The sequence below is a fragment of the Panthera pardus genome, unplaced genomic scaffold (genome assembly GCF_024362965.1).
Source record: "Panthera pardus isolate Hobbes unplaced genomic scaffold, ASM2436296v1 HiC_scaffold_24, whole genome shotgun sequence".
NCBI classification, from domain to species: Eukaryota; Metazoa; Chordata; class Mammalia; order Carnivora; family Felidae; genus Panthera; species Panthera pardus.
Window position 1 is genome coordinate 139,268,998 of NW_026526810.1, and position 27,249 is coordinate 139,296,246.

Sequence of the window (27,249 nt, forward strand, 5' to 3'; positions counted from 1 at the left end):
TGGAATGGCCACACCCCTTTGCATTCCCACCAAGAGTATAAAAGGGTTCCATTTTCTCCTCATCCTCATCAATATCTGTTGTTTCCTGAGTTGTTAATTTTAGCCATTCTGAGACTTGTGAGGTCCTATCTCATTAAGTTTTGATTTGTGTTTCCCTGTTGTTGAGTGATGATGAGTATTTTTCATTAGCCATCTGGATGCTTTGTTTGGAAAAGTGTCTAGTCATGTCTTCTGCCCATTTCTTCACTGGACTGTTTGTATTTTGGATGCTGAGTTTGATATGTTCTCTATAGATTTTGGATAGAAAGGCTTTATGAGATATATCATTTGCAAATACATTTTTCAATTCTGTAGGTTTCCTTTTAGAGTAGTTGATTGTTTCTTTAGTTGTGCAGAAGCTTTTCATTTTGATGAGGCCCTGGCTGTTAATGTTTGCTATTGTTTCCTTTGCCTTCTGAGACACGTCTAGTAAGAAGCTGCGATGTCCAATGTCAAAGAAGTTGCTGCCTGAGTTCTCCTCTAGGATTTTGATGGTCTCCTGTCTCACATTTAGGTCTTTCACCCATTTTGAATTTATTTTTGTGTATGGTGTAAGAAAGTGGCTCAGTTTCATTCTTCTGCATGTTCTGGTCCAGTTTTCCCAACACCCTTCATTGAGAAGACTGTCTTTTTTTTTTTCCCATTACATAGTCTTTCCTACTTCATTCAAGATGAGGTGACCATACATGTGTGAGTCCATATCTGGACTTACTAGTCTGTTCTATTGATCTGTGTGTCTCTTTTGTGCTTGTAGCATACTGTCTTGATGACTACTGCTTTGTAATATATACCATGAAGTCTGCAATCATAAAGTCTCCTGTTTCTTTGTGTAGAATAGACATGTCAACAATACTTGCTCCTTCAATCCTGAACATTGACTGTGTTTCCATTTCTTTGTGTCATCCTCAGTTCTTTCATCATGTTTGTATTTTTCAGAGTATAGATCTTTTAACCCTTTAGTTATCCTATTATTTTTGGTGCAATTGTAAAGGGGATGGAATTTTTTTGGATTTGTCTTTCTGTTTCTACATTATTACTATATACAAATGCAATAGATTTTTGCATGTTGATTTTGTATCTTGTTACTTTGCTGAATTTGTGTATCAGTGCTTGCAATATTTTGGTGGATTCTTGGGTTTTCTATATAGAGTGTCATGTCATTGTGAAGAGTGAACGTTTGACTTCTTTCTTGCCAATTTGAATGCCTTTATTTCTTTTTGTTGTCTGTTTGTGAGGATAAGACTTCCAGCTATGTTAAGTAGAATGATGGGAGTGGGCATCCCTCTTGTGTTCCTGACAGTAGAGGAAAAGGTTTTTTCCCTACTGTGGATAGTACCTGTGGGGTTTTCATATATGGTCTTTATGATGTTAAGGTGTGTTTCCTCTATGCCCTGTTGAGGGTTTTTATTAAGAAAGGTTGCTGTACTTTGTCAAATGCTCTTTTTCACATCTATTGAGAGGATCATATAGTTTTTATCCTTTATCTTATCGATGTGTTGTATGACATTGAGTCATTTGTGAATATTGAACCACCCTTACAACCAAGGAATGAATCCCACCTGATCGTGGTAAATGATAATTTTAACGTATTTTTGGATTCAAGCTGCAATTATTTTCTTGATAATTGTTGCATCCATGCTCATTAGGGCTAGTGGCTTTTAAGTCTCCTTTTTAGTTGGGTTTTATTTGATTTGGAACCATGGTCATACTGTTCTTATAGAATGAGTTTGGAAGTTTTCTTTCCATTTCTATTATTTGGAACAGTTTGAGAAGACTAGAATATTCTATGCTACTTAAATAGATTATTTACACTCTTCTTTAAATATCAGGTAGAATTCACCTGTGAAGCCATCAGGCCCTGGTCTTTTGTGTTTCAGTAGAGTTTTGATTACGGATCAATTGCTTTGTTCATTATCAGTCAGTTCAGGTTTTCTGTTTCTTCCTATTTCAGTTACTGTAGTTTACATTACTGTAGGAATTTATCCAGTTCTTCCAGATTGACCAGTTTGTTGGCATATAAATTTCCAAAATATTTTCTTCTAATTGTATTTCTGTGCTATTAGTTGTGATCTCTCGTCTTAAATTTGTGGTTATATTTACTTAGTCCTTTCTCTTTTGTTTTTGGCAAACCTGGCCTTGGGTTTATCATTTTTATTTATGATTCCAAAAACCAACTTATATTTTCATTGATCTGTCTAATATTTTGTTTGTTTCTTTATCATTTGTATGCTCTAATGTTTTTTATTTACCTTCTGCTGGCTTTAGGGTTCATTTGCTGTTCATTTTCTAGCTTCTTTAGTTGTGAAGTGGTTGTGTGTTTGAGATTTTTCTTCTTTCTTGAGTTTGGCCTGTATTGCTATATATTTCCCTCTTCCAACCACTTTTGCTGCATCCAGATGGGGCACTGGCATGTTTTCATTTTAATTTGCATCTATGTATTTTTTATTGCTTCTCTAATTTCCTGAAAACCTCATTAATTCTTTACCACAATGTTCTTTAACCTTAGGTATTAGTGGTGTTGCCAAAGTTCTTGTGGTTGACTTCACGTTTCATAGTGTTTGGTATGAAAATGTACATGTATGATCTCAGTCTTTTTGAACTTGTAGTGAGCTGATTTATGACATAGTATGTGATCTGTTGTGGAGAATGTTGCATGTGCAGTCAGAAAGAATGAGTATTCTGCTGCTATACGGTGGAATGTTCTGAATATATCTGTTAAGTCCATTTGGTCCAGTGTGCCTTTCTAAGCCATTGTTTCCTTATTAATTTTGGCTTAGGTGATGTGTCCATTGCTGTAAGTGGAGTGTTGAAGTTCTCTATTATTATTCTTTTATTATTATCAATAAGTTTTTTGATGTTTCTTATTAATTGATTTATGTATATATCAGTGCTTACCCTTTCGGTGTATAAATATTTAAAGCTTTATATCTTCTTGTTGGATAGACCCCTTCATGATGATGTACTGACTTCCTCATCTCTTGTAACAGACTTTGGTTTAAAATCTAGTTAGTGTGATATGAGTATGGTACTACACCTTTCTTTTGATGTCCATTAGCCTGATAAATTGTTCTCCCTCCCCTCACTTTCCATCTACAGTTGCTTTAGGTTGAAAATGAGTCTATCGTAGGTAGTGTACAGAAGGTCTTGCATTTTTTTAATCCATTCTGATATCCTTTGTCTTTTGATTGGACCATTTTTCCCTTTTACATTCACAGTGATTATTGATAGATATAAACTTTTGCCATTGTGTTATCTCTAAAGTCCCTGTTTCTGGAGATTTTCTCTGCTTATTTCTAGTCTTTGTTTCTTTTAGTCTTCCTTTTCCACTCAAAGAGTCCCCTTTGATAATTCTTGCAGGGCGCTTGTTTAGAGGCCATGAACTCCTTTGGTCTTTGCTTTTCTGGGAAATTCTATCTCTTCTTGTGTCCGAATGACCCTTTCTGGACAAAGTATTCTTGCTGCATAATTTTCAACTGTGCATGTTGTGGATATCATGTTACTCCCTTCTTGCCTGAAGGTTTCTGTGGATATATCTGCCATAATCTTTTCTTTTGTCTTCCCTGTTTATTTAGTGACCTCTTTTGTCTTGGTGCTTATAGCGTTTTCCTTCTTCTGTGTATTTTACCAATTTCTCTCTGATATGTCTCAGTGTTGGCCTGCTTTTTTAAAATAATGGCATTCTCTGTGCCTCCTAGATGTGTATGTCTGTTTCCTTCCCCATTTTGGGGAATTTCCCATGGTAATTCACTCAGATAACTCTTCTTCCCTTGTTTTCTCCCTCTCCTTCTTCTGGGACTCCTTTGAAAAGAATTTTATTACACATTATGGAGTTGCTGAGATCCCTAAGTATATGTTTGTGAGGCAATACTTTAATTTTCCTCTTCCTTTCTGCTTTATTTCCCCCACAATGTTATCTTCTATGTCACTTGCTCATTCATCTGCTTTACGCCTTGAGGTCATTATATACCATCAGTTTCACATCTTGGTTACAGCATTTAAAATTTCAGCATGCTAGGTTTTAGGTCATTTCTATCTGCAGTAAGGGTTTCCTTCATGTCTCCTATGCTTTCCTCAAGCACAGCAAGTATCCGTATGATAGTTGTTAAAAATTCTATTTCCTTGTGAGAGTTTTTAGAAATTCTGTTTGAGGCATATTAGTTATATGTGCTTTAATAATATCCCTGGCAATGACCTTTTATCGTTTTTTCTTTTGGGATGAATTCCTCCATCATGGTGTATGTCTATGTCTCTGCTTTCTTAAGTGTTTTAGAAAATCCTGTTTTGTTTTCTGCTTCTAGAGTAGTGTCTTTATTGAAAAGTGTTCAATTGCTGTTGAGGGCTTGACTCTTTAGGAAGCATTTGTTGCATATTCTGTGTGCACTGTGGTGTTGTGTATTGGCTGCTCTGTCCCTCAGCTAAGTCCTCTGCAGAGTTTCTCCTTTTCTCCATCGATGAGTGTTTAGACATTGTCCACAATGTTGTGAGTTTTAACCAGGTGAGTTTGTTCTGCCTGTTAAAAGAGGCTAATTCCTATTTCCCCTAGAGGTGAAGCTATGCCTCACTATATGGTCAGTAGACTTGGTGCCTTTGGGGGTATATGTCGTCTTTTGAGGGAGGGGCGCGGTGCTGATCTGGTTTCCAGGCCCTCTTTCTCTAGTAAGGAAGCACCTGAGGAAGGCAAGGGGGGGGGTATAGCTTGGTGTCAGTGGCTTAGCTTCTACTGGGAGGTTCTGTGCTGCTCACTGAATTCTGTCCATGCTGATTGGTGGGAGGAAATATTGGCATCAGCTCCCTGTCTAGTCCCTTGAGTTGGAGTTCCCAGCCTCCCCTGTTCAGGAAGCCCTCCCACAGAGAGAACAATCTGTACCTGTGGGACCCTGACAGGAAAGCTTCCTTTAACCTCCATCTGCACCTGCTCCTGGGAACACAAAGGAGAATTGTGCATAGTGTGCGCCCCCTGGTGGTGCTGATCCCCCCTGCAGGGAGGTTTGTGTCTGGGCTCCCAGTGAGGTCCCCTCACCGTGTCACTTGCACAGTAATATGTGGCCGTGTCCTCGGTCTTGAGGCTGTTCATCTGCAGATACAGAGTGTTCTTGGCGTTGTCTCTGGAGATGGTGAATCGGCCCTTCACGGAGTCTGCGTAGTATGTGCTACTTCCATCACTATAAATGCTTGCGACCCACTGCAGCCCCTTCCCTGGAGCCTGGCGGACCCAGTGCATTCCATAGCTACTGAAGGTGAATCCAGAGGCCACACAGGTGAGTCTCAGGGACCCGCCAGGCTTCACCAGGTCTCCCCCAGACTCCACCAGCTGCTCGTCACACTGGACACCTGCAGACGCAAGACATCTTGGTCAGGAAACTGTCACACATCCACTCTTTCACTCATATCCATTCACAGACTCAGTGTCCCTCATTAACCATGAATTACCTTTTAAAAGAGCAACGAGGAACACCCAGCCCAGCACAAACTCCATGGTGAGGTGTGTGTGTTCTGTGCTGATCACAGAATGGGAACACCTGGGACTCCCGGGGCTGGGGCTCCTCTCCCAGCTGCAGGGTTGGAGCTGGACTGGTTTAATCAGCACAGGGAGGGCCTTATTTGCATATCCTCTGACTATATATCAGGCTCCAGACTTAGATTTGTTTCAAATTAAAAACCAGTGTTTGAGAGGCACTTCTGGATCACTTCTTGCAGAAGGGACTGTGACAGTATAAATAATTCTGATCTGTGAACACAGTGATCTTTTCATCTGTGTTTGCCATTTTACATGTCTTTCTCCCAGCACATCATGTTTGGTATACTATTTTACTTTTTAGTGAAATTTAATCCTAAATACTTTATTTTGTGCCATATATTTTAATGTGTGTTTATTTTTGTGTGACAGATAGAGGGAAGGAGAGAGAGATCAGAGAGAGAGAAGGGGACAGAGAATCCCAAGCAGGCTCTGCACAATCATTGCAGACCCTGCCTTAGAATTAAACTCAGGAACCAGGAGATCATGACCTGAGCCAAAATCAACAGTAGGCCCTTAACGGATTGAGCCACACAGATGCTCCATTTTGTGCCATTTTCAATTGTGTGATTTTGTTATTTTTTTCATATACTATGTTTTAGGTGTGTGGAAATACAACATATTTTTGTATGTTGATTTGTACCCTGAACTTTTCCTGAGTTTATTAGTTCTAATACTTTTTTTGTGGAGATTCTAAGGTTTCACTATATGTAAGTTCATGTGATTCTCAAACAAATAATTTTCTTCTTACTGATTTACATGTCTTTATTTCATTTTCTTACCGAATTTTTATGGGTACATCTGCAACTTATAGGAGCAGCAAGCTTTTTCCTTCTTTGCTTCTGTGTTCTTTGTATGGTCTAAGGATTCAATTGACATAAGACAGATCTACAGAAGAGAATAAATCTCATTTTGCATGTGCACAAGCTTCCTAATAATATGACACCCAGAGAATGAAGAAAGTAGGTGGCCCTTGTGCCTTTTAGGAAAAAAAAATGGATTTGTGAAGAGTTAACAAGACAGAGATTTGGGTTTGGGCAAGTCAATTAGTGAGGAATTAACAAGGCTTGTTTGCACAGCCTTCTTGGTGCTAAAGTTCCCATTTCTGGTGTAAGGATGGTTCTCCCATTCTGGTAGAGGGAAAGGAAGTTTCCCAGGAGAGATTTATGTCCTGCTCTCAGGGGGACAAAGAAGGGTCACAGATTGCTTAGACTAGCTGTACTCTAGTGACTTTCCTCCAAATAAGCCATGTGACAAGATGACATACATTGGGTGCCATATTTTACTGGTCTTCATGTTACCATGTGGAATACCTATGTAGGGAATGAGCATCCTTGCCTGGCTCCTAATGTGACAGGAAAAGCTTCAGTTTTTCACTGTTAAATATGCTGTCAGGTGTGGCCTTTTCATCTATGGCCACGATTTTGTGGAGGTAATTTCTTTCTTTCCCTCAGTTGCTGAGATTTTTTAATAATGACAATTTGTTGAATTTTGTCTAGTTTTATAAGTATCAATAGATGATGATCTAGATGATCCACAGATGTGACTGCCTTGTCACATATGACACTTTCATTGTGTTGTTGCATTCACTATGCTAGGAGTTTTGCATGTATGTCCATCTGAGATATTGGCCTTTAGTTTCCCTTCTTACGGTGTCTTTCGATTTTGCAGTATAGTAAGGTTGGTCTTGTAGATGAGTTGGGGCGTATTCCTTTGTTTTCAGTATTTGGTAAGAGTCTGAGAGATATTGTCATTAAATATCTTTTATATTTTGATATAATTCATAGATAAAGTCCTCTGTTACCAAGCTGACTTTTTTCTTTTGGGGCGGTGTATGATTAGATTTTAGATTCAATCTTACTTGCTTTAATTCTGTTAATTTTCTGTTTCTTCATGTACAGTCTTGCGCATTGTATAACTCTAGAAACTGCCTAGTTGCCCCTTAGTTATCTAATAATGGGTCTATAATTATCTAGGCATTTTCTGTTATTGTTTTTCACTTCTTTGGTATCAGTTATGTCCCCTCCTTAATTCTGATTGTATCTGTTTGAGTTTTACCTATTTCCTAGTAGAGATGCTTTTTCAATTGCATTTAGCTTTCCAGATATCAATTTCAATTTGTTAATTTTTTGTTTTATTACACTTTTTATTCCTTTTATCTGTTCTAATAATTTCTAATATTAGTTGAGTTAATAAAAATGACAATGAATGTATCTGGGAAATTCTTATTTATATGGTACCACAAAGCTCACAGAAGTGAGAAAACAATCCTGAGAAAGAAGAACAAACCTGGAGACAGCACACGTCCTCCTTTCTAAGTATATTGCAGAGGTACATTGTCTATAACACTGTGCTGCTGGCACAGAGTCAGACACACAGACCAGTGGAGCAGATTACAGAGACCAGAGTGAAATGTGTCTGGATGCAGTCAGCAAATCCTCCATGAGATTTCATAGAATTAAAATTAGGGAAAAAATGGCCTCTTTCACAAATGGTTTTGAATTCCAGTGAGTAAAATAATGACATTTGGTCCTTATCTTATACCATACAGATATGTAGACTCCCATTCAGCCCCTTCCCTGGAGTCTAGCAGACCCACCTCATCAATTAGCTACTGAAGGTGAATCTAGAGACTGCACAGGAGATTCTCAGGGACCCCCTCCCCTGCCAGGCATCATCAGGTCTCCCCCTGACTGGAACAGCTCTAAGTCACACAAGACAACTACAGATACAAGTCAGGAAAATGTCACACACCCACTGTTTCTCTCACTCATATCCACTATCATAGTCAGTGTTTCTTGTTCATCAGGAATTACTGTTTAAAATAGAACCACGGAAAACCAAAGTGAACCCAAACTCCATGGTGAGATGTCTGTGTTCTGTTCTGATCACTGAATGTGAACACTTAGGGGCTGGGGCTCTTCACCCAGCTACAGTTTCAGGGATGGGAGGGTTTAATCAGCATACAGATGTCCTTTGACAATATAGCAAATTTTGCAACAGAATCCTCAAGAACCCAGTGACCTTTGGCAGGTGTAAGGGATGGGGCAGTGTTTGGTGTCACAATATCTTTCAGGACATTGTGATTTATTAATTTGTGATTTTGCTGCAGTGATTATAAGTACCCATGATAATCCTTATTTTCACATATGAACCCAAACACTTGAGGTAAGAATCAGTATACCACCATTGTACAGGTTAACAGATACACTGCGGCAGAGACAGAGTGTGTGAATGTCCAAGATCACGTATGAGGTGCGAGTAGTCCCAGTATCTGAACCTGTGCTCCCCATCAGGGGACCCACCGGCCTCCTGAACCACATGCAGGACAAGGCTGGACATCCCAGTGAGGTTTGCAGGTTCCTGACTTTCTAGAAGTCCCAGGAGAGTGATGGGTGGAAGCCAGGTCTATTCTGTCACAAATTGGAGAGAGTGAGAAGCCTCGACAGAGACTCACAGAGCTGATGGAGATGCCAGGGTTTTTCTACAAACACAAGGGGTCATTTACACATGAACCCTATGTGGACATCAATGGAAACCCTCAATATGGAGCCTCTGGGTGGCTCAGTTGGTTAAGTGTCCGATTTTGACTCAGGTCATGGTCTCACAGTTTATGAGTCTGAGCCTTGTGTCGGGCTCTGTGCTGACAGCTCAGAGCCTGGAGACTGCTTGATATTCTGATACTGTGTCTCCTCTCTCTCTCTTCCCCTTGCCCGCTCGTAGTCTGTCTCTCCCTCCCATAACAATAAATAAACATTAAAAAAAGAAAGCCTCAATAACGTTAAAATGGTTGAATTTTATTAAAATATGTTGAAGGCAAAACACCTGAGAACAGGAAGGATGATGTTAATTAAAAATATTTCTTCATCTATGAAATGGAGATCATTATTCTTCTAAACTCTTGTTAATGTGAGAATGATCAAAGATGTATTTATCCCAGTGTCTGACCCTGGGAAAATTGTGTATTCCCCTTATCATGGTTTATTTAAACAGGGAGGACACTTGTGTGTTTCCACAGCTTTTACAAACTCTTTGCTGTGTTCATGTCAGAGGAAGTGTGCAGAGCCTGGATCTGAAAGCCCTTCCGAGGAGACCAGTCCTCAACCAATCTCTTGTCCTGGATCATGATCTCCGTGGTCTCTGAGTTACCCCTGGTGGTTGTGATTGCCCCCCGGTGGTCCCCGTGCTCCTGTTGTTTCACAGACCCCTGCAGAGATACAGTGACTCCTTTATTCCCCTCCCCATTTATGCAACAGGCAAGGGTGAGACCTTTCCATCATGAGCACTGCAGACCCTTCTGTTCACAGGATGTCTCCTCCTACATATTTTCCATCTTTGAACCCTTCACTCTGCTTCTTGCCTATAAATATACAGTTATATTTCCTTTAATCATTGGTGAGGAACAATCTTGAATAGTTATCCTTATCAGCTGGCAAGAGTCAGGAGAACTTTTCATTTGATAATAGAGAGAACAAAAGAAAGATTTTTGGGCTCAGAAATTCTACCTTCATGAAACTGGGATAAATGTGCTCAGCTTCAGACATGTACCACCTTTAAGAAAAAAGGAAGTGTCAATCCCAGAGACACGTTGGAGTCTGAGATTCAGAGCATTCTGTCTTTGAACGTAACGGGTTTCCCCAGATTGATAATCAAATTGTTTCTTGTTGGTGATGCACTTCTAAATTACACTGTATTTCTTCTGGGATAGGAATGTCAGTACCTGTTATGTTATGGTTACCATGCAGAAGCATTCAGAAGAACATGAATGGTTTTCTAGAAATGCAGGTCGGCTGATGGAGAGGGTTTCACCCCAGGATGGAAGGCACCACGGTCTCACCCTACCCAAGCTACATGGTTAGATTTGGGGTTTTAGAGGTAATGAAATTTAGGAACGTTTTGGACTTGACTTAATATGTAATGATTTGACATGTTGCAGGATTTGGGGGTGTGGTAATGTGAGTGTCATGTGGGATGGAGGTGAACTTTCCCTGACATCAGTGTGGACTGTGGTCATCTATGTCATTCTTGAACCTGTGTAGAATAACTTATGTGGCCAAAGGGACTTGTCACATGAGATTAATTTTGACACATTGATATTACTGCCATGTGTATGAGTCTGGGGATGGCGTTCAGGACACAGATGGGCAGTCACCAAGTGTCCGTCTCGGAACTGAAGATGAGTGGGTCCTGAAGACAGCACATCTGTGGGAGGGAATACCTTGAGAATTGTGGGATGAAACCCCTCATCACCAGGCACAGACACTTTCTTGCATGAAGTTCAAGTCTCCCTCTGGATCTGAGTGTCTAACTGAACCCAGGTGGATATGCATGGATGTCCCCAAAATGCTCTGAGGTGAAGAGAAACAGTAAGGAAAGAAACATGAAGAAAGACAGATAACAGCAAGGAAAGTCACATAAAGGAGTCATTGCCATTGAGAGAGGACTTGTGGGGCTGACATGCATCCTGTTTTCTGCAGCCTTGATTGGACGTTGTTGGACACTAGCCAGTGGAGTTTGGGGGTAGCCCTACAAACTGGGCTCTGGGATGTAAGAACAGAACCATAGCCACCCGCAAAGCTGACTGTATTGTGGACAAGTGACATGACTCGGGAGGTCCCTCACCTGAGGGTAAAGAGGTGTCCTGGCCACCCTGTGGCCCCTCCACCCTCTGAGGTCACTCCCTCCAGATGTTATACATTCACAGCTTCTATTGTATGTGAAATGTACCCTCTCTCAGTAAGGCGATGGTCCACTGCTGGTTCTGGGAGGATCCGTCCTTCTGACCTTGTCTCTGGTATAAACCTCTTCTCTGTCTTCTAAGAATGAAAGCAAAGTTCCCCTTAACATGCAGCTAAAATCCAATATTGTGCCCTCACTTGGACCCAATAATTTTTTGGTGTAAATCACTAGTGAAATTGTCATCTGTTTGGAGATTCCCTTCAGAAGCAAGTACTGGAATACATGGGTGGTGTCAGGTGGTGTAGACCAGTGGAACAGCACATGGTAACCATGCATCCTCAAGGCTGAGCTTGTTCCCTAGAGAGGAATGTGAAGTACAAGGAATGCCGGGTGACACTAGTCTGTGCTTTCTGAGTACCCAGCAGACCTGGGTGAATGAGCCTGGTCCAGGAGCAAGGACGTCTACACACAGGCAGTACATAGATGCCAGCTGTCTAGACAGACTGCCCATGAGATGTGGTCACAGAGAAGCAGGGATGGGCAGCTGGGGTTGAATTCCCACTCACGTGGCACCAACATTGGGAATCCTGAGTATGTTTTTTAATTAATGTCCACTACCAGTTAGGGATAAAATGGGTAAATGCAAGTTGTTAGACTCACTGCCCTAGATCCCATTGGTTATGGCCATTTGTAACAACATTTGTCCCCTTCCTTTTTTCCCCCTGTTTTTTAATATATGAAGATTTTATTTATTTACATCTTTGTTAGTTAACATGTAGTGTAGTTTTAGTTTTGGGAATAAAATTTAGTGATTCATCACATACATTAACACCCAGTGCGCATCACAAGTGACCTACACAATCTCCATCACCCGTTTAGCTATTTGAATCAGAATTTTTGTGTCCTTTGTGTAAATACCTTGTAGAGAAATTGGTGGGACATAAGGTAATTCTATTTTAACTTTTTAAACTCTTCTCCAGTGTGGTCACACCACTTTGCATTTCCACCAAGAATATAGGAAGGTTCCTCTGTCTCCACATCCTTGCCCATATCTGTTGTTTCCTGAATTGTTCATTTTAGCCATTCTGACATGTGTGAGGTGGTATCTTACAATGATTTTGAATTGATTTTCCCCAATGATGAGTGATGTTGAGCATCTTTTCATGTGTCTCTTAGCCATCCAGATGTTTTCTTTGGAAAAGTGTCTGCTCATGTCTTTTGACCATTCACTGGATATTTATTTGTTCTTCTGTGTTTGTTAAGTTCTTATAGATTTTGGATACTAACTCTTACCATGTATGTCATTTTCAAATATCTTCACTCCTCTGTCAGTTGCCACTTAGTGTTGTTGACTGTTTCCTCCACTGTGCAGAAGCTTTTTATGTTGATGAGGTCCCAATAGTTCATTTTTTGCTTTTGTTTTCCTTGCCTCTAGAGGCGTGTGTATTAAGAAGTTGCCGAGGTCGAGGTCAAAGAGGTTTCTGTCTGTTTTCTCTTATAGTTGTTGATGCTTTTTGGTCTTACATTTAGGTTTTTCATCCATTTTGAATATATTTTTGTGTTTGCTGTAGGAAAGTGTGCCAGATTCATTCTTCTGCATGTTACTATCCAGTTTTCCCAGCACCATTTGCTGAACAGACTGTTCAGCAAATCTGGTTCTCTATTCTGTCCCATTCATGAATGCGTCTATTTTTGTGCCAGTACCATACTTTCTTGATGATTACAGCTTCGTAATACAGCTTGAAGTCTAGAATTGTGATGCCTCCAGGTTTGGATTTCTTTTTCAACATTGCTCTGCCAATTCGGTGTTTTCTGCTTTTATACAAATTTTAAAATTCTTTGTTCTTTTTCTGTGAAGAATGTTGGTGTTATTTTGGTAAGGATCACATTGAATGTGTAGATTGCTTTGGGTAGTATTGATATTTTAACAATATTTGTTTCCCAATCCATGACCATGGAATGCTCTTCCTTTGTGTCTTGTGTAATTTGCTTCATATGCTTTCTATAGTTTTTAGCATACAGATCTCTAACATGTTTGGTTAGGTTTATTCCTAGGTATGTTATGATTTTTGGTGCAATTGTAAATGGGTCTGATTCCTTAATGTCTCTCTTTTCTGCTTCATTTTTGGTGTATGTATATAGTGCCAATAACTTGATGTTGTCTTTGTATCCTACAACTTTTCTGAGTTTTGTCTCCACCCTAGAAGTCTTTTGGTGGAATCTTTTGGATTTTCCACATAGAGTATCATGTAATCTGCAAAGAGTGAAAGTTTGACTTACTCCTTTCAAATGTCTATGCCTTTTATTTCTTTTCATTGTTTGATTGCAGAGACTAAGCCTTCTAGTACTACGTTGAACAAAATTAGTGACAGTGGATATCCCTGTCATGTTCCTGACCATATGTGGAGAGCACTCAGTGTTTCCCCATTGAGGATGATGTTAACAGTGCGTGTTTTGTATATGGCCTTTATGTCGTTGAAGAATTTTCCATCTATCTTTACTTGCTCGATGGTTTTTATCAAGAAAAGATAGTGTAGTTTATCAAATGCTTCTCTGCATTTTTTGAAAGGATCATTTGGATCTTCTCCTATTATTGATATGGTGTATAACTTTGATTGATTGTTAATATTGATCCATCCTTGACCCCAGGAATAAATCCGACTTCATCCTGGTAAATGATTCTTTTAATGTACTGTTGGATTCAATTTGTAAGTATGTTGTTGATAATTTTTGCATCCATGTTCACCTGGGCAATTGGTCTGTAATTATCCTTTTCTAATTCTTCCTGTTGAAATTTTGGTAGTTTACATGTTTCTGGGAATTTATTCATTTCTTCCAGATGGCCTAATTGGTTGGTATATAGTTTTTCATAATATTCTCTTATAATTGATTGTATTTCTGGTGTTGGTTGTGATCTGTCCCATGAAATTCATGATTTTGTCTCTTTGGGTCCTTTTTCTTTTCTGTTTGAATAATCTGGTCCAGGAAGTTCAATTTTATTCATTCTTTCAGAAAGCAACCTAAAAGTTTTGTAGATTTCTTCTACTGTTTTTGTTTCTTTCTATGCCATTTATAGGTACTCTATGATTGTTTACCCTCCTCGTCTGACTTTAGGCTTCATTTGCTCTTCCTTTTCTAGCTTCTTTAGGTGTAAAGTGTTTGTGTGTTTAAAATTTTATTTTTATCGTGTTAGGCCTGTACTGCTATCTACTTCCATCTTAAACCTGCTTTTGCTGCATCCCACAGGATTTGGACCGTCAACGCTAACATTTTCATTTGCTTCCATGTATTTTTATTTCTTCTTTAATTTCCTGGTCAACCGCTTTATTCTTCAATGGTCTTTTACTCCAACTATTAGTGGTGTTTCCAAATTTTTCCTTGTGGTCGACTCCAAGTTTCATAGTGTTCTGATCTGAAAATATGCATGCCATAGTCTCAATCTTTTTGTACTTGTAGGGGCTGATTTATGACCCAGTGTGTGATCTATTCTGGAGAATGTTCCATGTGCACTCGACAAGAATGTATTCTGCTGCTTTAAGATGGAATGTTTTGAATATATCTGTTAAGTCCATCTGCACCTGTGTCATTCAAAGCCATTGTTTCCTTCTTGATTTTCTTCTTACACTATCTGTTCATTGTTGTAAGTGGGGTGTCCCCTACTTACAAGTGAAAGTCCCCTACTCCTAGTGTATTATTATCAATGAGTTTTTTTATGTCATTAATTGCTTTACATATTTCAGTGCCCCAATATGTGGTCATAAATATTTACAGTTGTTAGTGCTTCTTGTTGGATAGACCACTTTATGATATAATGCCCTTCTTCATCTCTTTTTGCAGGCTTTGTATTTTAAATCCAGGTTGCCTGACATGAATATGGTACTACAGCTTTCTTTTTATGTCCAGTAGCATGATAAATTGTTCTGCAACCCCTCACTTCCAATCAACACGTATCTCTAGGTCTCAAAGGAGTCTTTTACAGGCAGAATATACATGGATCTTGTTTTTTTAATCCATTCTGATACTCTGTGCCTTTTGACTGGACTTTTTAGTTCATTTACATTCACAGTGATTACTGAAAGATATGATATTAGTGTAATTGTGTTATCACAATGTTTCTGTAAAGTAATTTTTTTTCTGGAGATTTATTCTATTCCTTTCTAATGTTTGTTGCTTTTGGTCTTCCTTTCCCACTCAAAGAGTCCCCTTTAGTATTTCTTGCAGGGTTGGATTAGGGGTCACAGACTCCTTTAGATTTTGTTTGTCTGGGAAGCTCTTTATCTCTCCTTCTTCTCAATGACAAACTTCCTGGATAAAGTATTCTTCCCTGCCCATTTTTTTCCCATTCAGCACATTGAATGTATGATGACACTCCCTTCTCTCTTGGTAAGTTTCTGTGAAGGGAACTAACCTTATTTGCCTTCCCTTCTTAGGGACTTCTTTTCTCTTGCTGCTTTTAGGATTTTTCCTTTATCTCTATATTATGTCAATTTTCTGATTTCTCTTGGTAATGGCCTACTTTTGTTGATTTTGATAGGAGTTCTCTGTGCCTTCTGGATTTGGATGTTCATTTCCTTCCTTGGGTTAAGGCAACTTTCAGCTACAATTTGCACAGATAAACCTTCTGTCCCTTTTTCCCTCTCTTCTTTTGGGACTCCTCAGAAAGGAATTTTACTACACTGTACAGAGTGGCTGAGTTCTCTAAGTCTACATCCATAACCCAAGAAGTTAGTTTACCCTCTCTTTTCTGATTCCTTATTTTCCATAATTTTATCTTCTATATCACTTAGTCATTCCTCTGCTGTTTCCACCCATTATTATGTGCAGTAAGCATCATGTCTCTTTCATAGAATTTTTAAATTTCACCGTTGACCAATTTTTTATGTCTTTTATATCTGTGGTATGCATATCCTTGATGTCTTCTATGCTGTTCTCAAGCCCATCCATTATCCTTACTATTGTTGTTTTCAGTTCTGTTGTAGGCCTATTCCTTATATCTGTTTTGATTAGATCCCTGGATATGATCCTTTCTTGTTCTCTCTTTGGGGATGAATTCCTCCATATTCTCATATTGTCTAGGTCTCTGTCTTCTTCTGTGTTTTAGAAAACCTGTTATGTTTTCTGCTTCTGAGAGTCATGGCTACATTAAGAAGAGTTCATATGCTGTACGGAGACTGGCGCTTCAGGAAGGGTTTGCGGTGAGTGCTGTGTGCACTGTGTTCTTGCGTTTTGGTGTCTTGGTAAGTGGGCATCACCCAATCCATTACGGTTATGAATAGAATAAAAATAAAAGTGAAGCAGATTCTCTCGTTTTTATTCTTGTGTGCCTGCTTGAGCTGTAACATTGGCTTCCTCTTGCCCTTGGAGTGAAAGTTAAACCATCAGATCCCCACATTCTCAGACTTGACACTAGTTTGGAATCAGATGAGAATTACACCTTTGACTTTACTGGGTATCCAGCATGTGATAGTATATCATGGGACTTCTCAGCCTATTTAGTCATGTAAGCCAATGTGCTATGTGTTCTGTTCCTCAGGATTATCCTGACTAATACATGTACATGCTTTTTCTCTTGTAGTTTCAAGTATTTGAAGAAAACTGTAACACATATAAAGTTCTGAGAACCTAGGTGACATGAATGAAGTGTCATGGTGTTTGACTGGGACAAGAGCAGGGTGAGGATAACGAGGAGCTATGGGATCCTGTGGTCCTAGATGCAAAGTGAGCGCACCTGGGACTCCTGTAAATGTTCAGTTGATGTGCATCAGGATACGTGTAAACCATTGATAATTAGTACAAGGGTAAGCAATTGTAAGAGACTCTATCTCTTGTTCATGTAAGTATAGTGTTCCTGGTAAAACAAACTTTGTAAACCAGACCCGAGTAGGTAAGCACAGAATCATGTGTCCAGAGAGGCTTCCTGGGGGAAACTGCTGTATGGAGAGGAAGCCCCAGGCCATGGCACAAAACCTTCCAACAACCCCTACCTGCACCTGCTCCTGGGAACACAAACAGAATGGTGCATAGTGTGCACCCCCTGGCGGTCCTGATCTTCTTCTACAGGGCGGTTTGTGTCTGGGCTCACACTGAAAACCCCTCACTGTGTCCTTGGACAGTAATACATGGCCGTGTCTGCAGACCTCTGACTGCTTAGCTCCATGTAGGCTGTGTTTGTGGATGTGTCTGCTGTCAGAGTGAGTCTGCTCTGGAACTTCTGTGCATAGCTTGTAGAATCATCTTCAGGGTCAATGCTTCCCATCCTCTCAAGCCCTTGTGCAGGAGCCTGTCGCACCCAGTGAATATAGTAATCAGTGAAGCTGTATCCAGATACTTTGCAGAAGATCTTCACTGATGCCCCAGGCTTCCTCAATTCAGCCCCAGACTGCACCAGCAAAACCTGGGAGTGCACACCTGTAGAGAGGGGACAAGAGTGGATGAAATCAGTGTTGACTGGTCCTGGTCCTCTCCTGTGTCCAGGGACTTGGCTGACCCTTAGCTGTCGCCACTGCCACCAGGTAGAGGATTCTCCAGCTCCAGTCCATTGTGAGGGGATGTGTCTCAGGGTATCCGGTAGAGGATGGCATTGTACGGTGATGCTCTCAGGGCACAGACACACCCATACTTAACCTAGTGCTCTTAGGACTATTTGCCTAGTCATGAGACAGAGTATTTCATACACAGGACCAGAACCATCTGGAGACGGTCCCAGAGACCGTGTACATTGTGACTCAGAGAGCACCAGTCTAATCCTTGTTTGAGGACATGGGTCCTTGGCCAGGTTCCTGAACTGTGTGCAGACTGAGCTCCTGCCACTGATTGATAAGACCTTACAGGAAATTCTCCCCATTGTGGACCAGTATTGAATGAGGCAGAGACCACCTGAACCTGTTGTTGGCTCTGATATCTGAACGTCTTATTCCTGGAGAAGCGTGTCTCCGAACTGCTGCACAAAATGGGGTAATAAATGCGTCCTGGCTTCCATCTCTAAGATGAAGATACCTAAAAGCCCTGGAGTAGCAGCGTCAAGTGTATTCTCACTGCCTGAGTTCATTAAATGCTCTGATGGAACAGGATATTTAAACACCCTTTAGCATCCCTCATCCTACTCATATTTTAGATTGCTTTCTGGAAAAGGAAACACTGGCTTCCGACAGGAAAGCCTTCCTCACCCCTTGTGCTCCTACTCACCTGGGGGGGGCAGCCTGGTGCTGGGTAGTACTGAAAGCTCCCTGCAGTCTAGGCCCAGTCCTGCAGGGAGGTTCCTGTCAAGACTCACAGGACATTTATTCCAGTGTCTCTACTCCAGCATTACATGGTGGAGGGGAGCAGAATATGCCACCCCAAATATGCCGCTGGAATGAAACATGCTTGAGAAACAGTCAGTGCAGAGACGCACTGACCATCCTTTGTTCCCTAAACAGAATATAAATCTCCTATGTGAAATACACCCTTTTTGTACCAGGAGGGGAGAAATGTCCTTAGCACCAGAAAAAGGAATTCAGGCCCCAGAATGCTGTGCAGAGAAACCTTAGTTCTTCACTACTGTAGTAACACTAAGCACATTGAAGCTCTCAGTTTTTCCCCATTGAGGATGATATTAGTGTTGGGTCCTTCATATATGGCTTTTATGATCTCGAGGTATGCTCCTTCTATCCCTACTTTCTTGAGGGTTTTTATCAAGAAAGGATGCCGTATTTTGTCTAATGCTTTCTCTGCATCTATGGAGAGGATCATGTGGTTCTTGTCCTTTCTTTTATTGATGTGATGAATCACGTTAATTGCTTTGCAGATATTGAACCAGCCCTGCATCCCAGGTATAAATCCCACTTGGTCGTGGTGAATAATTTTTTTAATGTATTGTAGTATGTGGTAGGCTAATATCTTGTTGAGGATTTTTGCATCCATGTTCGTCAGGGAAATTGGTCTATAGTTCTCCTTTTTAGTGTGGTCTCTGTCTACTTTTGGAATCAAGGTAATTCTGGCTTCAGAAAGAGTATGGAAGTTTTCCTTACATTTCTATATTTTGGAACAGCTTCAAGACAGTAGGTATTAACTCTTCCTTAAATGTTTGGTAGAATCCCCTGGAAAGCCATCTGGCCCTGGAGTCTTGTTTTTGACAGATTTTTGTTTACTAATACTGTTTCCTTACTGGTTATGGGTCTGTTCAAATTTTTATATTTCTTCTTGTTTCCGTTTGGTAGTGTATATGTTTCTATAATTTGCCCATTTCTTCCAGATTGCCCATTTTATTGGCATATAATTGCTCATAATATTCTCTTACTATCGTTTTTATTTCTGTTGTGTTGGTTGTGATCTTTCCTCTGTCATTCTTGATTTTACTTATTTGCATCCTTTCCTTTTTCTTTTGGATCAAACTGGCTAGTGGTTTATCAATTTTGTTCATTTTTCAAAGAACCTGCTTCCGGTTTTATTGATTTGGTCTACTGTTTTTTTGGTTTCGATAGCATTAATTTCTTTTGTAATCTTTATTATTTCCTGTCTTCTGCTGGTTTTGGGTTCTATTTGCTGTTCTTTTTCCAGCTCCTTAAGGTGTAAGGTTAGGTTGTGTATCTGAGATCTTTCTTCCTTCTTTAGGAAGGCCTGGAATGCTATATACTTTCATCTTATGACCACCTTTGCTGCGTCCCACAGGTTTTGGGTTGTGGTGTTATCATTTTAATTGACTTCCATATATTTTTTAACTTCCTCTTAACTGCTTGGTTAGCCCATTCATTCTTTAGTAGGATGTTCTTTAGTCTCCAAGTATTTTTTACTTTTCGAAATTTCTTCTTGTGGTTGATTTTGAGTTTCACAGCATTGTGTTCTGAAAATATGCACAGTATGATCTCAATCTTTTTGTACTTACTTAGGGCTGATTTGTGTCCCAGTATATGGTCTATTCTGGAGAACGTTCCATGTGCGCTGGAGAAGAATGCATATTCTGCTGCTTTAGGATGAAATATTCTGAATATATCTGTTAAGTCCATCTGGTCCAGTGTGTCATTCAAAGCCATTCTTTCCTTGTCAATTTTTTGTTGAGATGATCTGTCCATTGCTGTGAGTGGGGTGTTGAAGTCTCCTAATATTATGGTATTACTATCGGTGAGTTTCTTTATGTTTGTGATTAATTGATTTATATATTTGTGTGCTCTCCCATTTGGCACATAAATGTTTACAACTATTGGGTCTTCTTCATCTATAGACCCCTTGATCATGATATAATGCCCTTCTGCATCTCTTGATACAGTATTTTTAAGTCTAGATTGTCTGATATAAGTATGGCTACTCGGGCTTTCTTTTGTTGACCATTAGCATGATAGATGGTTCTCCATCCCCTTATGTTCAATCTGAAGGTGTCTTCAGGTCTAAAGTGGGTCTCTTGTGAACAGCATATAGATGGATCTTGTTTTCTTATCCATTCCGTTACCCTATGTCTTTTGATTGGGGCATTGAGTCCACTGAGGTTTAGAGTGAGTACTGAAAGATGTGAGTTTATTGCCATGATGATGCTTGTAGATCTGGAGTTTCTGATGGTGTGCTCTGGTCGTTTCTCATCTTTCTTGCTTTTGATGTATATATATATATATACATATATATATGTATATATATATGTATATATATATACATATATATATATATATATATTTGTATATATATATATTTTTTTTTCATCTTTTGTCCCCTCAGAGAGTCCCCCTTAAAATTTTTTGCAGGGCTGGTTTAGTGGTCAAAAACTCTTTTAATTTTTGTTTGTCTGGGAAACTTTTATCTCACCTTATATTTTGAATGACAGCCTTCCTGGATAAAGAATTCTTGTCTGCATACTTTTCTGATTCAGCACACTGAATAGACTCCGCCACTCCTTTCTGGCCTGCTGAGATTCTGTGGATAGGTGTGCTGCAAACCTGATCTGTCTTCCCTTGTATGTTAGGGACTTTTTTTTCCTTTCTGCTTTCATGATTCTCTCCTTGCCTGAGTATTTTGTGCATTTGACTATGATATGCCTTGTTGCTGGCCAGTTTTTGTTGCATCTAATGGGGGTCCTCTGTGCTTCCTGGATTTTGATGTCTGTGTCTTTGCCCAGGTTAGGAAAGTTTTCCGCTATGATTGGCTCACATAACCCTTCTACCCCTATTTCTCTTTCTTCCTCTTCTGGGACTCCTATGATTCTGATGTTCCTTTTTAATGAGTCACTGGTTTCTCTAATTCTTAATTCATGCCCTTTTGCCTTAATCTCCCTCTTTTTTTTCTGCTTCATTATTTCCTATTAGTTTCTCCTCTGTATCGCTGATTCTCTGTTCTGCCTCATCCATCCTTACCACAGCTGCATCCATCCGTGATTGCAGTTCAGGTATAGCATTTTTAATTTCATTATGGCTATTTTTTTTCTTACTTCTCTTAACTCTTCAGGAGGGATTCTAATCTATTTTTGACTCCATATAGTGTTCTTATTATCGTGATTCTAAATTCTGGTTCAGACATCTTGCTTGTACCTGTGTTGGTTAAATTCCTGGCTGTCGTTTCTTCGTGGTCTTTCTTTTGGGGTGAATTCCTTTGTTTTGTCATTTTGAAGAGAGAAAAGGAATTAATGAAGTAGAAATATTGAGATAAAACAAATAAAATTACAAAAATATTAAAATTAAAAATTAAACACACACACACACAAATCTAATAGTTAATGCTTGATCCTAGGTGTGTTTTGTTTCGGTGTTGAAAGTGGTTTGACAGATTAGGGAAAAAAAAGGGGGCAAAGTAAATCATTTGAGAATTTGAAAAAATGAATACACTGATGTAGAGTAAAATGGGTAGATGGGAGTAAAATAGAATTTGAAAATAATATAGACAAAAGTAAAGTATACAGTAGAAAAAATTAAATAAAAATATTTTTAATAAAAATTATGAATTTTTTGTTCTGTATTTAAGAAAAAAGTAAAGAAATGAAAAAGAGAATAAAGATAAAGAAAAGAAAAAAAAGAAATAATTTGATAATTTGAAAAAGTGAATATACTGTAGTAGACTAAAGTAAAATGATGGAAATAAAATGGAATTTGAAAAAATTTACATACAACTAAAAAAACATAGTAATGACAATTAAATAAGATTATTTTGTAAACATGAAATTGATTGTCAAATAGGTTTCTATACAACACCCAATGATCATCCCAACAGGCGCCCTCCTCAATACCCATCTCCAACCCTCCCCACCCTCCCACCCCCATCAACCCTCAGTTTATTCAGTTATTAAGAGTCTGTTATGGTTTGACTCCCTCCCTATAACTTTTTTTTCTCCCCTTCCCATGGTCTTCTGTCAAGTTTCTCAGGATCCAAATAAGAGTGAAAACATACGGTATCTGTCTTTCTCCATATGACTAATTTCACTCAGCACAACACTCTCCAGATCCATCCATGTTGCTACAAAAGGCCACATTTCATTCTTTCTCAATGTCAGGTAGTATTCCATTTTGAATAGATACCACAATTCCTTTATCCATTCATTAGTTGAAGGACATTTAGACTCTTTCCATAATTTGGCTATTGTTCAAAGTGGTGCTATAAACATTGGGGTACAAGTACCCCTATGCATCAGCACTCCTGTATCCTTTGGGTAAATTCCTAGCAGTGCTATTGCTGGGTCATAGGGTAGACCTATTTTCAATTTTTTAGGAACATCCACACTAGTTTCCAGGAAGGATGCACCAGTTTGCATTCCCACCAACAGTGCAAGAGGGCCTTACATCAAATATAGTGCCTTACATCAATCCCTTGAAGCATTGAGTCAGTCAAACTAATAAGCCTTGTGAGGAATTGGGCACATTTTGACACGTTGTTGAACACACTAAACATTGTTTTGGAACCGAGAACAAGTCCTTTCAAAATCCCATGATGGGATGAATACAACTTACTAGAGATCCTGGGGGCTTCACTGATATTTGCTTGAGAGAACAGGGGGTTCCTATCCTCCTCATATCCCAGGTTATAAGTAGGTCCCGTTGCATTGGTGTCTGCCACTATCTGAGAAACAACGTGTTCAAACCATTGGGAATGGCTGAGGGGTCTGATTTCATAGGCAAGGTCATCTAACTTCATGATACCTTCAAGGCCCCCATAGCACGTGTCCATGGTGACCATGGAAAGAGGAATCTCCTCCAGGTAGCCGAGGTAGTAACAGTCTGGAGGGATGAAGGGGTAGTCCATCTGCAAGGCTCCCTGATCATCCTGAGTCATCATCAGCAAATGTCTGGACCAAAAGAGTTTCTTGTGCCTATGTGGATAACATGGCTCTTGCCCCCAAAATGCAGGCTATAGGACAGCCAGCCAGGCATCTGAACGCCCTTGCCGTGGTGCAACTCCTTCTTGGGAATTACCACCTCAGAAGAGATGTAGCGCCATGAGGGACGACCTTGAGAACCTTGAACAGGAGCCAGCAATGCCCAGAGCGCAAACAGCAAGAGGGGTGCCCTCAGGGTGACCTGGTCCTCTGCCAGCCTCATGCCCCTGCTCAGGGACATCTGCCAGTGAGAATGGATAAATGGAGGATCGTCAGCAAAACCAGGTCTAGACCATCAGACACAACAGAGGGCTGTACCAGGTGGCCAGCACCCTACACCTCGGGGCCACCTGTGGGGTTAGGTAACAGTCACAGGGTGTGGCATTGGGTGACCCTGCTCATCAGTTCACCTGGGGTGGATGTGGGAGAGTCAGGTGGGCCATGGTCAACAGTGCTCACATGGACATGGGTAGGGACTTGGACCCAGAAACACGGCTCTATTCAACACATTCCATCTTTTCTCCTTCTACTTGGATACGGGATATGCAATTATAACACACTGAACTTCCCTACCAATTCCATGTCCTGTGGTACTGCTGGGTCACTTTCTCTGGATGACTGATTTTCCTCATTATGGAGACCAATGCTTCCTACTTCCATGGGATATGGAGGTAGACTGTCAAATTTACCTTTGTACGTATTGAAAAACATCGCTTTGTAATGTTACATGTCTTATTCTGGTTGGCTATTAGTTTGCAGGCCATTTGATCCTTTTGGTTTTTGGTTTGAAGCTTCCTCTGAGTTAACTGAGGGAACATTTCCCAGTATTCTGTGTCATGACTGGTGAAGGACAAGGTTGTATTTTAGTTTTTTCTTATGCCATCTGGTGAGAACAGAAAGTACTGCTGAACATGTGTGAGCCCCAGGGGATTTCCCCTCTAATCCCTTATTCTGGTTCTTTCTTGGCCTCTGGCAGTCTTCTCCCATGCCTGTGAGTTTCTCTCCTCAGGTGGAGATAGATGCAGGGGAGTTGAGGTTACTTTGGCAGCTTGCACCATGGAGGCTGCACATGACCGAAAATGGTATCCACCATGGAACTCCCTTGTTTAAGTACCGTCTAGTCCTTTAAAATCCTCTGGGTTGGGCAGAAACCCTCAGAGTTGGCTTTTGGAGAAGAGTCTGCCTTAGCTCCGGGTGGCTGGTCTCCTAAATAAAGCTCAACTTCTTTTCCTACCAAAACTAAAACTTTGAACATTGACCTTTCCAGAAATACTCAGCTGAATTTGGGATTTGATAACAATAAAATGGAGAGTGGAATGGCAGTTGTCAGGGGCTGGCAGGATGTGGCAATGAGGAGTAGATCTCAAGGGCTATGATTTTCTGTTATGCAAGATGATTAAGTTCTAGAGGGGTCTCCACAACATTACCCCTGTCATTAACAGTACTGTACTGTATGGTTCAAATTTTGTGAAGAGTGTTGGTCTCATGTTCAGTGAGATCCTAACACAAAACAAAAGTGGAAGACACGAATTTTACTTCTCACATGACAGTATGCTGAACTGCATGGACACACTCTCTACTGATAATGTGGAAATAATTTAAAAGCATTTGCATAGTTTGAATACTAACCCTGAGGATATGTCATTTACAAATATCTTCTTCCATTCCATAGGTTGCCTTTTAGTTTTGTTGATTGTTTCCCTCACTGTGCAGAAGTGTGCTATTTTCAGGTAGTCCCAATAGTTCATATATGTATGTATTTAATTTTCTTGTTTTATTTTTAATTTAAATTCAAGTCTTCAGGCTTTGAGCTCCACGTTTACAGGAAGTTGACTTGTCATGATTAACTTTATGGGTTATCTGGAATGAGTCATGGGTGCCCAGATTCACCACTGTTTCTGTGGATGTCTGTGATGTGTTTCCAGAAGAGACTGGCATTTCCTTCCATGGTTTCTGTCTGGGCATCATGCATTCCATTAAGGTTGTGAATAGAATCTGATGCAGAGGGAGGAAGAATTCCCTCATTTTTACTTCCCATGTGCTTGTTTGAACTGGAACAGTGGTCCCCTCTGGCCCTTGTTATGAGAGTTATATCATCAGATCTCTACGTTCTGAGACTAGACCCTAGTTCAGAATCAGACATATTACACCACTGGTTTTCCTGGGTCTCCAGCTTGTGACAGTATATCATGGGACTTCCCAACCTCTTTGGTCATGGAAAACAATGTGCTTTGGGTTCTCTTCCTCAGGAGAATCCAGACTGATACATGGAGATGATTTATCTCTTCTTTAGAGGAATTGAATAAAGTTGTAGCTCATTTAACGTCCTGAGTAGCAAGTGCCAGGAGGGAGTGTCACGTTGTTTGATTGGACAAGGGCTGGGTGAGGATAATGGGGAGCTGTGGGATCCTGTGGTCTTGGCTGCACAGGGAGTGCATGTGGGACACCTCTAATGGTTCAGCTGTTGTGCCTCAGGAAATCTGTAATTCACTCATGTTGAGGGACAGGAGTAAGCAATGGAAACATCTGTGTCTTTTGTGCATGTTAGTGCAGTTTTCCTATGACAACAGGTATCTAATTCAGAGAGTTAATAGGTAAGCACAGAATCCCGTGTCCAGAGAGGCTCCCTGGGGAAACTGCTGTGTGGACAGGAGGCCCCAGACCCTGACAGGAAACCTGCCTGTAACCTCCATCTGCACCTGCTCCTGGCAACACAAAGCAGAATTGTGCCTAGTGTGCGCCCCCTGGTGGTGCTGATTCCCTCCTGCAGGGAGGTTTGTGTGTGGGCTCCCAGCGAGGTCCCCTCACCCAATCTCTTGCACAGTAATATGTGGCCATGTCTTCGGCCCTCAGGTTCATCTGCAGATACAGCGTATTCTTGGCGTTGTGTCTGGAGATGGTGAATCGGCCCTTCACCGAGTCTGCATAGCTTGTGCTCCTTCCGTCATATCTAATATATGCGACCCACTGCAGCCCCTTTCCTGGAGCCTGGCGGACCCACTGCATTCCATAGCTACTGAAGGTGAATCCAGAGGCCACACAGGTGAGTCTCAGGGACCCCCCAGGCTTCACCAGGTCTCCCCCAGCCTCCACCAGCTGCACGTTACACTGGACACCTGCAGACACAAGACATCTTGGTCAGGAAACTGTCACACATCCACTGTTTCGCTCATATCCATTCACAGACTCAGTGTCCCTCGTTCACCGTGAATTACCTTTTAAAAAAGCAACAAGGAAAACCAAGCCAAGCACATACTCCATGGTGAGGTGTCTGTGTTCTGTCCTGATCACAGAATGGGAACACCTGGGATGCCTGGAGCTGGGGCTCCTCTCCCAGCTGCACGGTCGGGATGGGCTGGTTTTATCAGCACAGAGAAGGCCCTATTTGCATGTCCTCTTACATATATATCACACTGCAGACTTAGATTTGCTTCTTTAAAAGTGAATGGCAGGTTTAGGGATTCACTTCTAATCATCAGAGATGATGCAGAGATGCACTAAACATCAGAGAATTCCACCCCCGATCCACTGAGATATCACCTCACAACGGAAGCAAGGCTATTATAAAATAAGGCAAACACAACCAGAACATCTCAAGTGTTGCTGAGGATGTGGAGAACAGGCAATCCTAGAATTCACTTGATGGGAGTGCAACATCGTGTAGCTACTATGGAAAAGTGCGGTGAAATAACCCACTAAACTGAGTTCCTAATCTGCTCCCATACAGTTGACTTCATGTCCAGCTGAGTGT

At 40.6% G+C, this 27,249-nt stretch overlaps 3 gene segments (V, D, J or C); all 3 read right to left on the reverse strand.

Moving 5' to 3' along the window:
- Positions 1–5,579, reverse strand: part of LOC128772858 (immunoglobulin heavy variable 3-74-like) — a gene marked incomplete at its 3' end in the record, with an annotated part of 37,042 nt that extends 31,463 nt beyond the window's left edge. The window contains 1 exon segment of the V gene segment in view: positions 5,470–5,579. Within this exon segment, the coding sequence occupies positions 5,470–5,515 (46 nt within the window).
- Positions 5,580–17,327: 11,748 nt separating this feature from the next.
- Positions 17,328–17,772, reverse strand: LOC128773086 (immunoglobulin heavy variable 1-69-2-like). The segment is given in 2 exon segments: positions 17,328–17,641; positions 17,721–17,772. Coding segments are annotated over 2 exon segments (366 nt in total).
- Positions 17,773–23,457: 5,685 nt separating this feature from the next.
- On the reverse strand, positions 23,458–26,759 carry LOC128772859 (immunoglobulin heavy variable 3-74-like). The segment is given in 3 exon segments: positions 23,458–23,639; positions 26,267–26,614; positions 26,714–26,759. Coding segments are annotated over 3 exon segments (576 nt in total).
- Positions 26,760–27,249: the final 490 nt, after the last annotated feature.